The sequence below is a fragment of the Gadus macrocephalus genome, chromosome 4 (assembly GCF_031168955.1).
Source record: "Gadus macrocephalus chromosome 4, ASM3116895v1".
NCBI lineage: Eukaryota > Metazoa > Chordata > Actinopteri > Gadiformes > Gadidae > Gadus > Gadus macrocephalus.
In genome coordinates, this window is record NC_082385.1 from 7,658,383 (window position 1) to 7,677,270 (window position 18,888).

Genomic DNA, 18,888 nt, shown 5'->3' on the forward strand with positions numbered 1-18,888 from the left:
GATTGGAAAATGGCGTTGCGGAGATCCATTTCTCATGATTCTGAGAACCCCTTGACGTTTATCTGTGATCTACGTCACAGCTTCGCAGCGGAAGTCATGACTTCAGACGGTTTGACAACAGGGTTACGACGCTGGGAGGCGAATTACACAGGTATGCGAACAACGACTGCTGCCTAAATTGGATCCAAAGGCCACATACGACTATAGGTATCGTTATCACCATCTATTACATTTATGTACATATATTTCGTCATAGTACGATGTATTGGGAGGGCGGCGATAGGCTGCATACAAACCTGCCAAAACAGTCGCACACACATGAATGTCTTCAATCGATGATGTTGAAATCATGTTTTGTTTACTTCTTATATTCTTCAACCTTTCGCAAACGAGGATATATTTATTCATCTATTGTCATGCTTTATGGAATAGGATATATGTTATTACAATGCAAATAACGTTTAGATAAAACATACATGGAGAGGGAAAAACGATTTAAACACGATTTAATGATCCACTACGATATACTGTATGGTGTAGTGCATAACGAATCTGTATTATGTTCAGATGTTGACTATTACAGTGGCTAGTTGTGGAGATACGATGCGTTCGTAGGAGATGATGGTTAACTACAGCGTTATTTACATACCGCTTACCAATCATTTTAGTCTTCCGCGTTATCACTTGTAAAGAGATACGAGCATTTTCTTAGTCGGCTGTCTTCTTCCTCAATTATTATAATCGGTGTGAAAAAACACATTCACTGACCTGACTCACTGACAGGTTTGTTTTTAAGGAAGGGCCGTCAGTGCACGTAGCCTACAGGGTTCATTTGGACGTCGGTTTAATTTGTAATTTGTGCTGCATATCTCAAATAGCTTAGAATGAGTACAAGAAAACGATGTTTATATATAGGCTATATATCGGTTTGTGTTATGGTCTCTTTGTGCGTGTTGGCTGCAGGTCCAGCTGTGATTGAGGTTACGGCCAATGCAGTTAGCTTTTTTCTGTTCTGGGAGGTTTAATTAGTGTCGATGAGTGAGATCGGTATCATGCATTTGCTGTTCTATCCCTTGCAGCAATTTGTTATTTTAATTCAAACAAATAATCTCGGCACATGAGAAATGACATTGGAATTAAAATTCCCATTTATGTCTGCTGCACGTTTTCCTACTGAAAGGGTGATGAGAGACGAGATGTGTTTCCATTCTGACTGCTCCAAATCGTTGAAAAAATCGAAGACTATTTGCGTTTTCTGGGAGTGTGAAGAACTCTGTTACCATAGTGATTCCTCGATATGATGTAAGCCACTACGCTGTGCTAAACACCTCCTCCATCCAATTTGCTTCCGTATTTTCTCTGCATAGTCTTATCCGCACGTAGCATCGTGGGTCTCACGGGTGAGTCACCACCACGGAGGCTGCTTGTCAGGAGTAGGCCTCTATTTCATGGCTTTCCTTTCTTTACCTTCATGTTTGGAAGAGTAACGTGGCCAATAGGCAAGCATCTTTTTTTAACAAGGGAAGATTATAAAACTGTTGTTAAATTAGGCCTGCATGTATTGTTGGTCTTAATCTCTTTTAGATGGTTAAATTAGTAAAATACCAGACAACAACTCAGAAACATATATATTTGTATGTTTTCATTTGAAACATTCATTATTGAAACTTTTTGATTTAAATTGATTCTTCTTTAAAGGGCCAGTTTGTGTAATTTAATAGCAACTAGCAGTGAGGTTGAGAATTGCAACCAATTGAATACCCTGGGTTACCATGGAAACATGGTGGCATTGGTGGAAGAGGACCCGCTCCCTATGTAGATCTAAAGCGCTCATTCTAATGGCTAGCGTTCCAGTGAACGTCCCTGGATGGTTTTTGCAACATGTGTCCTAACACTATATCTTCTTAACAGGTCTTAAACATTGACAACTGCGCACCAATTTACTGGAGATTCTATCCAACATGTTGAGAGGGTGATACGAAACCAAGGCCCTCAGCAGTCATCCCTTCAGGTCAAAGAATCAACATCAATAGTAGCCCTACCCCTGGGCTCTCAACAAGAAAAGCTTTGGAAGGGGATTTTGTAGTGCACCCCCATCTGACATCAGAAAACACAAGGTGTGTTACTCAATGGTTACTTTTAGTGTACTTCAACCACCTTTTGCTCACATACATAGAAAAATAATTGAGTGAAACCCTTTTATTAATCGACCGTTAATCACTTGCTAAAACCAGCGTGCTCGTTGCTCATTGCAATTTGCCTGGCTTAACTTCTCGATTACTTCCCTCACTGTCGGTCGTGTCACTTCCTTTCCACTCGCGTAGGAAGGAGGTGCCGCTCCTACGTTGCCCCCCGCCATGGGCCTGATGGGAGGCCTGTTTCACGGCCTGCTGACGCTCTGGCTCCTCTCTCAGAGCCACAGCCTGGACAGTGACGGAAGCGACGGCGCTTTCTACAGATTCAAAAGGTAACGTTGCAATATCAATATCCCTTATGTTTTCCTAATTGGTGGCCTGAAGAACATAGTCTTGCATTACAGTGGTTGCCAAAGATCTGGTCTCGGCCTCACTTCCGTTGAAACCACCTTTCAAAACCCGCTAAGTGGTCGATCCAAAAGGGGGTTTTAGGTCGTGGAGGAGCTAGGGGCACCACGCCTCAGTCTGCAGAATTTCAAAAACAAGCAAGCAATCGAAATCATTCTTCATCTGAAATAAGAATGAGTGACAATGTTAGAATATGAAAAGAAAGGTGCACTGAAGGCTGTCATCAGGAAATAACCTTATCAGATAATGAGAAACATCAGGCCACGCCCATATGTGGAAATCAATCCAGTCATGTACACCAACTCCCTCCTCCAAGCACTGACTGGTCTGTCCACTTTTTATTTTTATTTTTTTAAGGTAGAGCTAGCTAGAAGCGAAAGCTGGTGTTTTCATGCTGCAAAGTCTGGTTGTGCCTGTGTCTGTGTGTGTTTATGTTTGTGTGGGCAAGGGAGGGGATGTTACTAGGGTTTGTGATGGTCATACACCACAGATAAAAGCATCCTCTAGAAGCCACAGTAATTTGTCTAATCATATGTTGTGTCCCGTTTGGACTTCAGTGCATTTGGGGGTATAGACTCAACAACAGAATGACTCTTTACTCAATAAGCTCTATCCTGGGTCTTGGAAGTCCATTACAGCAATTCAAATTCACTTATTCATTCATTTCTTATTGATGCTTTGACATATGCGGCATGGCTATGAAGAGAATTAAGTAAGCAATTAAAAACTTTCCGGAATGAGTATCAGGGGCTCAGAATTATGCCGAAAAACGTATCGCACACAATCACACTCTGATATTTTGCTCTATATTATTTCTTTGACCAACCAGAGTTGCCTTTCATTGGAATAACTGTGCACATAGAAAAAAGGGTTTGAATGCGTTTGTCATCTGTTGTCCAGGTACCAGGAGACGGGGCCTCCTGACCCCGGCGACTGCACGACCACGAGGACCCGGCAGCCGGTGGGGGCGGTCAACCCCTATAACTTCTCCGTCCACGTCCACATGCCCGGGGTCACTCCCAAAGCCGTGAGTCGCCCCCCCCCCCCCCCCCCGTTTTGTTTAAGTCAAACAGTTTGTTTACCGTCGGCAATGTGTCTCAAACGAAGGTGTGGGGTGGAGACTGGCTCTAAAAACAAAGAAGGGACGGCCGGCAGCGTGGTCCCAGCCCCCCGGGCGAAATCATTTGCTGAGTCATTGACCCCCCCGAACAAACAGAATGTTCCAACGAAGCCCAAAGGATGACAACCCCTCTCGGCGAATCATCGCAGAGATCCGGCGGGATCACTGAGCCGTCTACACTTCCCAGCGGCTTTCAAGCCCACCCGCCAGCCCCCCCCCCCCCTTCCCTTTCTCTGAACTCACTGGCGGCAGAGGGGACGGGGGGAGTTCACGGAGAGATGCCTATCAGTGTTTCTAATGTGGGTTTATTCTCCATATTGATCTACTGTCGGGGCCTCTGTAGATCAGGAGATCAGCACCAGCCACCTACTATCTCATGGGTGTTCTCTGGTCTAAGCCTGTTGCGCACGAGCTTTGCAGCACAGAGTGGGAACTAAGTGGGAACATGTCATGTTTGTGCCACGTTATACCTGTTCCTGTGTGGTTATTCCACTTATTCCATTTTCGCGGCGTCACTCAGACTGCACCATTGAGTGGGTCAGACATGATTGCCTGGAATTACTCCCGAGAACACTGATCACACTCCGTTTGGGTGGCGAGGTTGTTTGTTGGATTTTAATTGTATTCCCTATTTTTTCAGTATGGTTGAAATTTATAGTACTTTATTATGGTCTAATAAATGAACTATACACTTTATTCTTCAATTGTGGCTGCCATTTTTTCTGGGACCAACAACTCCAGCTGACCCACAGCGAAGGAGACGTTACACCTGGGTGGACCCATTTGCGGCTTTTTTTTGACTCTGCAGAGTCTATCTTTTTTATGTAACAACCCAGTCTTTTCCCGAAATGAAACTACCCCTTTTACAGTTGACGTAATATGTGATTGCGTGACTGGGAGAAAGCAAAAGGGATGACAGCAGCACTTTCCTGAATATTTCAGAGATGTTGTGATGTTGTGGAGTGAAACCCAGACCGGCCATTCTGAACCCTGTTCTTTCCATCTTCATGAGACAGCTTCCTCTAAATCCACACATTTGACACAAAAGATTACTGTAAACTGAAACAAATATAAAAAAAAGGAAGACATTCATTTGAAAAACATTCTTAACACTATCCACTCACTGTTTCAGTCTGACTCCTACTTGTGCATGGCAGTACCTGTCCCGACCAAAAGAGATGTTTACATTGGTGAGTCATCACTTGTGCATTACCATTTCCATCCCACAGAGTTACTTATTTTTACCAGCACAAATGTATGGTCCCCATAAATAGACTGCACGTAAACTATATATTTATGTATGTATATATGTATGTATGTTTGCATGCCTATATCTTCAATTCGTAAAAGGGAAGAAAGGTAGTAATCAGAGATGAAGTAACTAGACGTTCATAACGATCACGCTGCTGTACCTGTGATCATTGTGAAAACAAGCAGGCCTATTCTATCATGGTTTTAAACCATCGCTAGTTCGCAAATATAATTAATGTCATTACTCTGCCATTACTCCCTTTTTTTAGTGGACTTTGTGCCGCATGCTCGTATGGACACAGCCCATCACATGCTCCTTTATGGCTGCCAGACTCCTGTATCAACAAGTGGCTATTGGTAAGTCTGCTCACCAAGAGCGTGTCCCCCGTACCGGCCTGTTGTTAGCGGAGCCGGGGATGAGTGATCGGCAACACCTGCCACTAGCTCACCTGTCTCCCCATCCTGTCGCCCCATCCTGTCGCCCCATCCTGTCGCCCCATCCTGTCGCCCTAGTCTTGGCTTCAAATCCAGTTTTACTAGGAGTCACCTCTTCCATATACAACATTCCCTTCTTAGATTCAAACCAATGAATACATTAAGTGATTGGATGTTGTACTTTATTTATTTATTCATAGATATATATATTCACTATTAATGCATACAGTTATTTTTAAACCTTTATTTATTCAGCGAAAGGCCATCGATAGCAGGCTCTCTTTTTCAATGAAACCCTGATTACAAAATATACAAATATAAACAGAAATGATGGAATCATCTCCAAGAACCAATGATTAACGGACTGCCGGACACTATCTCCCTAGGGACTGTGGGAGTGTGAAGGGGATCTGTGAGGACGAGGCCTCCATCATGTACGCCTGGGCCCGGAACGCCCCGCCCACCAAGCTGCCCAAAGGTACACACGCATGGTTCACTATAGCTACTGATGCCGTGACCAGTGCAATGCATTTTATATTCTTGTGTTTGGAACCAGTGGCCCCCAGAGGCATGTTTCATAGAGGGTTTGGGGGGGGGGGGGGGGTGCGATATTTTAGTGGCACACCCAAAAACCAAAGGCAATAACTGTATTTCAGTATTTCGATTATGCTGTTGTAGTATATGGGCTGGTTGAAAACGATGTCCACATGAGAGTAACGGAGTCGCATAGTTTACTTTGGTTTCTTATTATACAGTTAATGTTAAGGATGATCTGATGTTCAAAGACTAAAACCTTAAAATTTGGAGTACCATGCTGTTTTAATGGGTTACGTATCTGGAAACACATGTTCTAGGCAAAGTTTTCATTTGGGCTAAATGAGTTAAGGAGTCAACAAATTAACTGGGGCTTGCTAGCTATGCATTTGATATTTTCCTATTATGAAAAAAGAAAATATTGAAATGAATGAATAGAACCTAATGTAAAGGGACATTGTTAGCCATGTTGTTATACATGCTGTAATATTGTTAACACCAGGATATTTCTTGTTTTCTGGCCTCAACAGATGTTGGCTTTAGAGTGGGAGGAAACTCTGGAATTACCCATTTTGTGCTGCAAATACATTATGGAAATATTAAAGCTTTTGAAGGTGAGTCTTTTCAAAACAGTGTGTTTTGGTTGCATACGGATTGTTCATTTGTTATTCAAGTCCCCAATATCAGTTTATTTTTGAAGTTCAAATGAAGTGCGTGTGTGTGTTTGTGTGCGTGTGCGTGAGTGCCTGCCTGCCTGCCTGCCTGCGTGCGTGCGTGCGTGTGTGTGTGCGCATACAATGAGAGTATTTGCCAGGCTCAATTCATATCTGGGGTGGACTTGAGTAAAGTTCACTGAACTCAATTCATATCAGAGTTCAGTGAAACCTTGGGAAACACACAGAAACCAGCTGAATGTATTTGGGTTTAGGGTGAAATCGGCGTTTCATAAGGATGTAGAATGAGATATGTAGAATGACCCTTTGTACTTTGTTTTGCAGACAACCATAAAGACTGCTCGGGACTTACCTTGCAAATGACTACTAAACGGTCAGTACTTATTTAAACACTCATCAAACTACCCTATTGGTCTTATTTGAAAGGTATGTATTTGACAGTGTATGCCGCAATCATGCATTTAGAAGGCCCCATTATCATGTCAGATAAGAGAATTAGGTCCCATAAATCTTGTAGGAATCTTTTGGAAGATTTTCCAAAAATCTTTTTGGAAAAAAATTGTTTTTTTTATTTATCCATGCTAATTTGTGCATATATCATACCTCTACCATGTGCATTCAAGCAAATACATTATAGACCTTATACATCCCCTTACTGACACTCACAAAGAATCGAGACGCTATCACAGTGACCTTGCTAAAGCTGTTGGCTTACTGTACTTTTTTTTGTCTGCATTTGCTACAGACAGCAATTCATCGCCGGCATTTATCTGATGATGAGTATGGATACCATCATCTCCCCAGGGAATAAAGGTACTCTATCTCTACGCTTATGACCACTTGTTGCGCCATTCATCCTTGAAACACATTTCGTCGTTTTTCTTATCATGTGTGCCACCTCCAATCAGTTGTGCTCTTCTCCCTGTACAGTAACAAACGCAGACATCGCCTGTAACTACGATTCTTACCCCATCTACCCCTTTGCCTTCCGGACGCATACCCACCACTTAGGTGAAGGCCCTTTTACAGAGAGTTGACTAAATATTCAGATGTTCTTTAGTGCTGGCATGTGATTCACTGTGAGGCCCCGTTAATGGACTCTAAGGCCCAATCCCATTTCTACCCCTTACCCCTTCCCCTTACCCCTCCCCCTTGTTTTGAAGGGGTAAGGGGAAGGGGTAAGGGGTATATATGGGATTGGGCCTAACTGTAGTCTCGCTGTGGTGGGGGGGGTGTCATTCAACAGGCAAAGAGGTGATCGGCTACAGGATCCGGAACGGGAGATGGACTCTGATTGGCCGGCAGTCACCTCAGTTACCCCAGGTACTTCACAGTGGATGGACTGCTACTGATGCTGAAATGCATCAAATGCATAACATAATGGTGTTTATAGTTTTGGCGTTGAAAAGTATTATGATTTGTGCTCCGAACATGTAAGGAGTCTTGGGTCCTCACCGGTTTGGAGCCCTGCTCATTGTTTATATTGACCTTTTCTATTCTTATTTTTCCCCTGCCAGGCATTTTATCCTGCCAGCAAAGACATAGAGGTCAAGTTTGGAGATACCATCGCATCCCGATGTGTATTCACAGGAGAAGGAAGGACCTCAAAAACATACATTGGGTAAGTTCAATGGGAAAATACTAAAGCTTTCACGATTGGTCCATTGGTTTGACTAATTATGAGTGTATTGGTGTTTATACGCGTTTGTTGCGCATGTCATAACCATTCAGAAACCTATTTTGAAGTGATTTATTCTTTAGTTTCCTGTGTCCAATTCTCCGAAAAAGCAATCAATGTGTACTTGAAACACCTCAGCGTTGAATATTCACCCGAGACGCAACGAAATCAATGACAATCATTCGTATTGCGATTAACCTCGCAAACCTTTTCCTTGTTCCCCCTGCAGCGGCACCGCCGATGACGAGATGTGCAACTACTACATCATGTACTACATGGAGAGCAGGCATGCCACCCCGTTCATGAGCTGCATGGAGCCAGGCAGCGAGGAGCTGTTCAGACACATGCCAGTGCTGCCAGCCCTCCCGGTGCCTGTCGAGTCACATGACATGATGTCCCGGGTCATGTCAGGACACAAAACAGGTCAGTGAGGCAATATCTTAAAAATGAAAAACAAATGCCTGCATATTGACCAGAAGGACTTATTCTATGTGTTGACATATCGTGTAATAACCATTAGCCATAGTTGTAGCGTAATCTAGTAGTATGATAGGCATTTATTCATTCTTGATGTCATTATTCTTTGGTCTTCTGATGCTTTCTTCTGGATAGTTTAGATGTCTTTGTGAATATGTAACATTGACCGATGTAAAGCACATTACATGATGGTTACAGTTTAAAAACCAGGGCATAGCTTGGGTGTTCTGGGTCGCTGATAGGGGGTTTCCCGGGGAAATGCAGGGGTGCTAAAGGGCATAATTTTTTGCTGAATCTGCAAAAACCCATTTTTGTGTGTTGACAGTCCGATTTTTCCACTTCTGACTGTTGGCAGACTGAATGTAAATCAGGAAGTGACATTGCTAGCAATTCCTAGATAGTCTGGTTTTAGGGAAAAGAAAGCAAGAGACAAACATTGCATTTCTGCCCTACAGATATTCCAAATGAGAATGAGTCACCGCAGACAATGACGCCGGGAACACCGGATTATGGTACGTAATTATGTTCAAACATAACCCTCTGGGAGATACACACCGGAACCACGACGCAACCGGGCCCCCTAATTAGATGCACACACACGCACATCATGGCTGACAATGACGTCTACTCATGAAGTGGGTAGGGGGGGTTATTATCTGCAATATGTTATGTTTGTTTTTTTAACGTGCATGATCTTCTATCAAGGTTATTTTCTGTGATGCGTTTTGTTCGCGTGTGTTTGCACGCGAACGATCTGGTATTCAGGTTATTTTCCACAAAAGAGTTTTTGTTTGCATGGGTTGCTCTAACGTGCACCATCTGCCCTGCAGGTTACTTCCTGGAGGAGGTGACGGCCTGGCCTGAGGTGAAGCTGCAGCTGGGGCAGGTGTCGGGCCTGGCCCTGGACTCGTACGGTAATCTGGTCATCTTCCACCGAGGGGATCATCACTGGGGAGTGAAGTGAGTCCTTCTGACAGGCCACGTGTCCAGGTGGTTTGCTCTTTACAGCTGCTGTAGGGAGAGATTGAGAGTTGTTTGTGTTTTTATTCATGCATTCAATTCAGGATTCAAACGAATGGAATTTTTGTTTCCTTTGTGCCCATGCATATTTGTGTGAAAGGGCATGAGACATGATGAACAACAGTTGACATGAAAATGGCCTGGCCAAAAATGGGATGACTGAATTATCCTTTGTTTGTGTTGTACCCAGATATAATCACGTCATTTGAATACTTCAGTAAAGTGGAAAAACATTTTTGTTTGATTATTAACACCGCACACAGAATATCTCACTAGCACCCGGTTTGGAGGCATCGCTATTACGTGCTTTGAATTCTCATCATTTTTCCTTTGTCCACAAAGCCATTGCCGTGGCAACGAGCCTATCGGCTGACGCTCTCCTTTGCTAACGCCGACCACGAGGGGCTGCTAGTGTCGAGAGCTACAGAGTGTCTCTTTAACATTCCAGCTCTCTAATGACAGCAATGCCTCCCTTGCTCCCCCTACCCCTCCCCACAGCTCCTTTGACAACATAGCGAGGTACCAGCATAGGTCCAAAGGGCCCATCCAGCAGTCCACCATCTTGGTTGTGGACCAGGTCAAAGGAGAGATCCTCAAGGCCTCTGGCAGAAACACGTGAGCGACCGTGTGCTTTCCTTCTCCTTCAGAACATGATGCCAGTAAGGTTTTGATTGCTTGAATCCGAGCCTAGGACTCAGGCAATTAAAGGGTGACTCTGCCCCACTCTGTCTCGCGCTGCAGCTTCTACCTGCCTCACGGAATAACCACGGACAAGGAGAACAACTACTGGGTGACTGATGTTGCTCTTCATCAGGTGAGAACGGGAAAAAGTAACTCTGCAGTCTAGAGGGCAGAAATGTAAAGCTGTCACCCAGTCCCATGATGGCTTTGAAGTATTTTGAGTCAGATTTCGAAACTGGGCCAACGTTGTTTAGAATTGGTTATGGGATATTATAAGATACTTTCACCTGGCTGCTGCGAACATGGACGCAATAATAATAATAATACATTAAATTTAAAGGGCGCCTTTCAAGACACCCAAGGTCACCTTACAGAGCATAAAGTTATCATAAATCGTTGTGGAATTGTGGAAAAATAATAATAAATAAATAAATTAATAAATAAATAAATAAAAACAATACCATGGAGCAACTGTATGAGTCAATAAATATAGACAAAAATTAAATCAATTCTGCCACTATGTCCATTGGCATCAGGGTGGTCGTTGTGTGTGTGTGGAAAATGCAATCCAACATCCCATTCTCCACACCATTCGTGCAGGTGTTCAAACTGAGCAGTCAGCAGAGGGACGTGCCGCTGGTGGAGCTGGGAGAGGCCTTCACCCCGGGCAGCGACCGGCGCCACTTCTGCCAGCCCACCGACGTGGCCGTGGACCCCGTCACCGGGAACATCTACGTCTCCGACGGATACTGCAACTCCAGGATCATGAAGTTCTCCGCTGAGGGCCAATACCTGTCCGAGTGGGGAGCAGGTAATAGGGGGAGGGGTGGGGGGGGGGGGGTCCTTAACACACACTCTCCTATTGGTTAACCGGGCGGTCAGTGAACCAATAGCCAACCAGAATGTAGAAAATGAGAATATTACAATGTAAGAGGTCAAGCATTGTAAGTATAACCATTGTCTTTATTATAGCAACCATATTAAATGCCTAATGTAACTCTTCCTGAAGTCCTATTTTAAATTACGTTAAAAAGTGCAACATTTTTGCAACTTGAATTATTGCGGTCGGCTCCCTGAGTCCGGTCAGGTAGGAGGGGGGTCAAAACAGTTTGGAGACGTCTAGTTTTGGAAGTTTACATCCGAACGACCTAATCTAAATAGGGTTAGGGTCCCATTGCAATCCCAAACCATGGTTTTCCTGTTTTCCCCTCGGCTCATCAGGCTCATCTGATCGGAGGAAACGGAAGCCGTTCCGCATCCCGCACAGCCTGGCGTACCTCCCGGACCGCCAGGAGCTGTGTGTGGCCGACCGGGAGAACGGACGCATCCAGTGCTTCGTGGCCGACTCTGGGGAGTTCCTCAAGGAGATCAAGAAGGAGGAGTTTGGAGGGGAAGTGTACGCCATCGCCTACAGTCCACACAGCGGTGGGTTCATGGAGTCGGGAGGATTAAACACTGAGGCATTTTCTTTTTTTTCCCTCCTGTTATGTTGCGGGTCAAATTGACCCGTTTTGAAGTTTGGATAATTGGTAAATAACGTTTTCAGCGTCAAACCTCTTCTGCTGGCATTAATTAGGGTAAAAAAACATTCCAAATCAAAACAGTTCATTGCAAGCAACCCCCCCCCCCCCCTGCAGGTCGGTTTGACCCGAACAGTGGTGGTTGAAAGGGGTCCGATGTTAGGGCAAGAATAGGACCCCTCAATCGACCAATCGACAGTCGCTTCCTTGAACCTTTTATGTTGTAGAAAAAGAAAGGACACACACACACACACACTTTTCATTTTCCGTTTCAAAATAATTGCTTTTCCGTGAACGGGTCAAATTGACCCTGGTGTTGGTTTCTGCCGATATTTAAACACACAGTGGGGCAAATTGATCCAGGAACATTTTTGTTATTCATGACAAACATAACAGGAGGGATAAATAAATATTGACTGAGGGAAAACGACTCGATTTAGTTGTCATGCTTTAGGATTCTTCCCAAAACTCAACATCCCAAAAATCCCATTATGTTCATTAATTTATTCCTTACACATGAAGCACAATAATGCAGAGAGATGAAAAGGATCAACCAAAGGCTTTGGTTTGCTTTTTGTTTAACGCAAATTTAAATGCTTTCTTCTCCATGCAGGGGGTCTCATCTACGCAGTCAACGGGGAATCTGCAGATGGATACTCTTCCCCGATCAGAGGCTTTGTCATCGATTATTCCAGCAAGGACATTGTGAATGTCTTCAGGCCAGTGGATCAGGTAGCTACCGCCGTCAGCACACCCTCAAACAGCACACAGACTCACCTGTTTGTTGTGTACTTATGAACCTTTGCAGGTTCGATGTTTCCAGTATTTGTATGTTTTCTTCAAACCTGAGTATGTATACTGCTTTTGTCAAGGCTGGTTGTTTTTTTTTATGTGCGATATAAAGACATTTCATGCATCAATCTCAATGTATCATGTATTTTTTTTCATTTTATTCAGCAACCAGTTGCTGTACTATGTGCAGGCGTAGGGAAAAATATGAACAAGTAAGAGTACAGGTACCTGGGTCGCAGGCAAACTAATGCCGCTCACTGAGGTCGTACTTTGTCTTCCTTCAAGGAGTTTAAGATGCCCCATGACATCGTGGTTACCCCCGACGACAGCGTCTTTGTAGGGGATGCCGCCTCTGGCTCTGTCTTCAAGTTCACTTCTGGAAGTAAGTGGTCATTTTCACAGAATGTGGTTTTATGTGTAAAACAAAATATCAGTTAAAATATTGAGGAAAATCTCCGTTGGATTTTCATTGGGCGTTTTACGTATCTTTTTCAGACTCCCATCGCTCCGTCAAGAAGAGTGGGTTTGAAGTGGAAGAGCTTGAAGGTGATTCTTAAAGATTTGCCTTTTCTTATCATAACGTACCGTATCATACTGTGTAGGTTTAAAGAGTTAGAAAATAGGTTTTGGATTCTTCTTGTTGGTTACCCTTTAATGAATAAATAAAAATGGATGCTTCCAGGAAGTCAGATGTTTCCAAGACGGGACTAGCCATGAGCTGATGGATTGCGATTTAATTCAGCAATTTGAAACCCTGCCTTGATCTGAGATTGTAATAAATGTTGTTCTTTCATGAAAGTGATAGTTGATCTCAGACCTGCTAATATTTGAAGATTTTTTGGAGACACCCTAACCTTAACTTAAAGGGTAACCCTCACGCTTGGCTTATTTTTCATAAAAAAAGAGAGCTTCTTCATATGCATGTCGGGGAAAAAAATTCGCAATCTGCAGCATAATCGATTTCCATGTAAAACCACAATTTCTTTCAAAAGACGCATTAAGTAGAACTCTTAGATTAGAAAATAGCCAATACGGACAGGTCCCGTGCGGCAGTTCCCCATTGCTGCTCAAACATGATGAGAACTTGCCACACTTGGCGCCGGTAGTTCAAACATCATAACCCTAAACATCACACTGCGTGTGTCTCTACTCAGAAATAAAGACCATCATCCAGACCAACCTGAGACCAGCCTCGCACAAGGCCCAGACGGTCTCAGAGATCCAGCCCGCTCCTCCTCCGATATACCAACGACAGCAGAAGCAACCACCAGGGGAGGAGGAGAAGGGGAGGCCGGAGAAAATCAAGCCCGACCCGAGCACTCGTCAGGGGGTCTCTCCGGCCCTCATGACCACCCTCCTGCTCGTTCCCCTGGTGCTGGTCATTTCCATAGCGGTGTTTATCCGCTGGAGGAAGAGCAGGGTGTATGGTGGTGAGATAACCCATGCATTTCAATGGCTATGTTCAGTTGTCCGAATGTTGGTTATTATTTTTGTGGTCCTGCATGTTATTCACCCGGATTATTGTTCCTCCTCAGACACATTCGACATGATACAGGACGTGAAGCCGGGGGGGGGAATCTTGGGGAAACTGAAGGGTATGCATTTGTATATATGTTGGGATTTCAAATCATGTTTTACGTTCACATGTATGTATGTTTAGGATAAGGAATCCCATGTCTAGCGTTATACCTTTTTTTTTTATACCAAATTAATTTGATACTACATACGTTTGAATGAAACCACTAGATTGATCTGCCAATTTACCCCCAATTGTTCGTAGTAGTATGCACTCATGCCTTATGCACACACTTTACCCTTAAAGTAAGTTTTAAGTCATTCTATAGTTCTCAGATCGCTCCATTAAAACGTTAAAAAAAAAACAATACAATAGAGAAGTTGTTGCCATTTACCTTTTGAAATCAATCATAAAAGTAGTGGCCTTTTGAAAGGCATCGCATAAACGTTTTGTGAAATCAACCTTTTCATTAGCTTATTCATTCTCATATATGCTTTGATATAATTTCAGGTAAAGCTGTGGGTGGCTTGAACCTGGGAAACTTCCTTGCGACTCACAAAGGCTACACCCGGCAAGGCTTCGACCGTCTGAACACGGAGGGCAGCGACCACGAAAAAGAGGAAGATTACACAACGGATTCAGAGAACGAAGAGTATTCTGCCCCCCCAGCCCCCAGCTCTTCCTCGTAGGCCAACAAACTATAACCAGGACCAACTAGCTCTGGTCACATGTCGGGATGTAATTCATTTATGTGCAAAATGTTTTGTTTTTTGGCTGCCAAATGTATTTATTTTTATGAGAATTCTGATTAATATAACTGAAGTCACATTAACTGATTTTTTTTCTTTTCTTTTCATGTAGATTATTTTCATAAAGACCAAGAATACTTTTTATTGTTTTAGATTGAATCAAACATTTCAATAGTTTTAAAGCTATATATTTGTGCCTTTTTAGTTACTTTGCCAACCTTCAAAAACGTGCCACTTGGGAAAAGTTATTGCTACGGAGATCTGAATCTTCATATATATGGTCTATTTCTTACGTAAGTTGTCTTCACAAAATCACAAAATATATATAAATATATATATATATATAATCATTTGATAAATATCAGATGTTGACTGTCTATTTATTGTGTCACAGTGAGGTTATGCTGCAAGAAAACTATTTTCAGTAATTTTTGTGTAATAATAAAGTGTCCGCAAAGCATCAGCCTTGCATCATGTTTATTGAACCAAAATTAAAGGCAGTGCTTTAAAAATGTCAATACTTACAACAGATACATGCCTATTCAGAAGTTTCATCCCAGAGTCCCTGCTGCAGAATTAAAACACCCCCATTTTGGCTGCAGTGGGTAGGGTAAGAAAAACTTTAAAGCGAATGAGCAGTTTCTGTTCCTTGTACTGAATGTCTCTAACCATGCTGTGTAAAAGATTAAGCACAGGACTGTAAGCCTAATCATTTTTGAAAGAATTTTGTTTAAGCCTTAGGCGATGGTTCACTTCTGGAAAAGGATGACTTGTCATCTTCCGGTTAGGGGCATTATCCCAAGTGGATTACCAAAAAGTTTTGGCTGTGACTGATTAATCTGGAACCGACACTACAGTTCCTCAATTTGAATTGAATGAGCACCCTTCCAATCCAGATGGGATTTACTGCTGTGAACTGGAATGATCTGGAAGCTAATCGTGGCAATGGGCCTGCTGATAGATTTTGAGAAAATTGCAGATTCACAGGAAGCCGGAAGGGAAGATATTCGAACAGCTAAAGCCCAAGACACTCTTGATGACCCAAGTCAAACGACTCAACGCGGAGGTAGAATAGATTGACAGAGTAAGCACACCCCTTCTAAACAACCTTCTCCCCATCAAAGCTACACTTGAGTATCCATCAAGGTTATATTGGCTACCGCCCAGGGATCAATCCATTATAGAGCGGAGCTGCTTCTGCAACAGGCAGACAGACACTTACAAACATCACAAAACAAGTACAGCCCTGATGATTAGCAGTTACCGGAAAGCATATCCCTCCCTACTCTGGATACAGAGGGATTTGGTCTAGTTGACCCTGTTCAGTAGTATGTTGTCACATACAGAATGATCCCAAGCTATACACTAGGATCATTGAAGATTTAAGAGATGGAGATTAAAGTGAGGCAGATTATTGGACGAAACTGCTTCTTTTGAGTTCTGAAAGACCTTGCACACAATGGGCAAGGTCATTGAAGTCTAGGTGGACCCTGATTCAACTCAACTTCCTGTCATGAACAGAATGGCCCTTGAGTTTGGAGCAGAGTAAATCGTTCACAAACTGTTTGGCGGACACTGGGAAATACAATTTTTCAAATAAGCATATACAACTGTTTTCGTTATATAAAGTTACGGTATTATTTTGGTAACAGCGAAACATTGTATAGACTATTATGTTCAAGATCATGGAAGACATACAAAACGAATATGGGTTCATAGGCACCTTCACTTAATCTACCCACCTAAAAAGGGGGCACACATGCTTATCCAGGTTGGTAATTTTTTCAAATAAAAATAATCTGACCCATTTAAATTAAAACATATAATTGATTAAATGCACATGTTATTCAGGTAGGACTTCTCCTCTAAACATACCACTGATACGGTAAATTATGTGCCTTTCACAGTTAACATTGCCTCTTCATTTTTTCTTTCAATATTGATGTAAGCAATATAGATTAATTTGTTTACAGGGGAGTAAGAAATATCTCACATAGGTGAGAATATTCTACCTCATTCACAATGGCTGACCATGTTTTTGTGGTGGGATTTCATTTGAGGAAAGGATTTCAGAAAGTTCTTAAATCGTATGAGATTCGACCGTTTAATGATATGTTCTAAAAGTACATTAACATTTCAGGGTCAATGGGTGAGGAAGATGAATCCCAGACATTGCTGTGCATTTCTTTTCATATGGTCTACATTGTAGTATAACAATATTTACAAAAAACAATGCTGAGTAGATGTGCGATTTCTGTAGCACGAGTGTATGGTTCAAAGATGGATACATTTTAGGACATCAGTCCTAATATACCAGGATTGAATATTACTGGATCTTTTAGGTAGCCATAATTGACTGAAAGCAAGAATACACTTTCCTTTCTAATTTTGCATTGGATTGTCCACAGCCGTGAGTTAATTGGTCCCACACAATCAACCTTTGTCACCGAGCCACTTAAATTGGACAGTTTTAGATCTGAGGCACAGCAGCAGGGATAAACAGCAAAGACATATTGAAGCTTGATCTTGTGTGCAATGATCTAGACACATTTTACATCAGCAATGCTGATACATACATGTACAATTTATAAGCCCTAGCTTTCTGGCATTTCTGGCACATAAATCACTTCAGGAAAAATAAATGTCAAAAGAACCTTGAAACTCTCAAAGAAACAAGGGGCACCTATACAAATAAAGTACATAAAATGTTAGCTTGGAATTAACTGCTACCTAAATGTTTAATTAATAAAACATTCTGTATATTCATCTAGATTTAGATCCCTGGTAAAAAAAAATAAGGGTACTTTGGATCGATTTTTGGCTTGAAAATGTTTTCATATTTTATACAAACCATAGGCTACATTCAATTGCAAGATTTACAATCAAATGAGTAAAGTCATCTTTTCTTCTGGACTGTAGATCTGCGGAGAACCATTTGATATTTTAATATTTCTAAATGTGTATATACATATACACAAATATGTATATGTAAACATACACATAATGTATAGTATACTACATAATATATGTTTATATATGCATATGCACATATACAGCAATCTATAATGCAATGCATCATCACTTTGTTTATATAGTTGAAATATGATCTTACATTGATTGACTGACGCGTCAATACATTCCCACCTGGATTCTAAGGAATATCGTGTATAGGAGGAATCAATACTCTTCAAGAGAGAAAAAAATATCCTACATGGCAAAATTAATGGGTGTAAATCTTTGTATTTACAGGAAAATTTGCATGAAGTTGAATTATACAACATTAGGGTAATGTTCTCGAAACCTCAGTTGTATTTGAAGATATGTTAAACCTCCCGACCAGCAGATGTTCCCGTCTCCTTGCCTACAGACTTGACTGTGGAACAAGAAGTCTCTGAAGGTGCTTCATCGTTTGTGTCCTGTGGTAAAGTCTTGTCTAGCACCGTTTTACTACCGACACAATCCCGGGCCCTCTGAGGTAAAGCTGTACACGTGTTACCATCTCCTTCGCAGTACTTTGAACGCGCACCGCGCAAATCCAGGGGAGCAGGCTCTGTTGCCACTTCACACGAGTCAGATTCTCCTGGCACTTTGTGGCTTTGAGTGTCACACGTTACAGTGTTTTTGATCCCTGATCCCGCGATCTCGGGGAGGCTCTCCGTCGACGAGTCTTTGCTGGCCTGCTCGTGAGACAAAGAACCAGTCCAATGTTGTAGCTGCTCCTGGGTAGTTTGGGGAGACACTGGGCCACACACGGCCGGGGGGTCCTGTGACGCATTTCCTGATTCTGAAGAACCATGGGAACTACAGTGGGAGGATTTCCCTGATATTCCCTGACCGCTCACTGCAACAAATGAACGGAACATTTCAGTAAAATCAAAATAACGTGCTGATGATAATA

The 18,888-nt window shown here is 42.5% G+C and overlaps 2 protein-coding genes across 18 annotated transcripts in view; one reads left to right on the forward strand and one right to left on the reverse strand.

Annotated features, from left to right (window-relative positions):
• On the forward strand, positions 1 to 15,453 carry pam (peptidylglycine alpha-amidating monooxygenase). Of its 2 annotated transcripts, none has more exons than XM_060049824.1 (26): positions 1 to 151; positions 1,912 to 2,117; positions 2,325 to 2,467; positions 3,444 to 3,570; positions 4,796 to 4,853; positions 5,184 to 5,271; positions 5,736 to 5,827; positions 6,414 to 6,497; positions 6,882 to 6,930; positions 7,303 to 7,370; positions 7,488 to 7,568; positions 7,804 to 7,880; positions 8,075 to 8,178; positions 8,465 to 8,658; positions 9,168 to 9,224; positions 9,543 to 9,672; positions 10,231 to 10,347; positions 10,474 to 10,546; positions 11,014 to 11,224; positions 11,635 to 11,838; positions 12,547 to 12,665; positions 13,011 to 13,107; positions 13,221 to 13,271; positions 13,880 to 14,155; positions 14,261 to 14,320; positions 14,752 to 15,453. In XM_060049824.1, exons 3-26 carry the CDS (start codon positions 2,358 to 2,360, stop codon positions 14,928 to 14,930), a joined length of 2,706 nt encoding a protein of 901 aa, XP_059905807.1. In that variant the 5' UTR covers positions 1 to 151; positions 1,912 to 2,117; positions 2,325 to 2,357; the 3' UTR covers positions 14,931 to 15,453. The 2 variants fall into 2 exon arrangements, with proteins under 2 accessions (XP_059905807.1, XP_059905808.1); XM_060049825.1 differs by having other exon boundaries at positions 50 to 207.
• ppip5k2 (diphosphoinositol pentakisphosphate kinase 2) overlaps positions 15,024 to 18,888 on the reverse strand; it is a 27,139-nt gene continuing 23,274 nt past the window's right edge. For all 16 annotated transcript variants that reach the window (XM_060049811.1, XM_060049803.1, XM_060049802.1 and 13 more), the window contains one exon: positions 15,024 to 18,831. In XM_060049811.1, coding sequence (XP_059905794.1) covers positions 18,314 to 18,831 — 518 coding nt within the window. In that variant the 3' untranslated portion in view covers positions 15,024 to 18,313. The remainder of the gene's footprint in view (positions 18,832 to 18,888) is intronic.

Bases quoted from the DNA above. Each gene is read 5' to 3' on its own strand.
- pam (XM_060049824.1), top strand. From the start codon at position 2,358: ATGGGCCTGATGGGAGGCCTGTTTCACGGCCTGCTGACGCTCTGGCTC. The intron at 8,659-9,167 runs GTCAGTGAGGCA...TCTGCCCTACAG, and splicing joins CATGTCAGGACACAAAACAG to ATATTCCAAATGAGAATGAG. The intron at 11,225-11,634 runs GTAATAGGGGGA...TCGGCTCATCAG, and splicing joins CCTGTCCGAGTGGGGAGCAG to GCTCATCTGATCGGAGGAAA.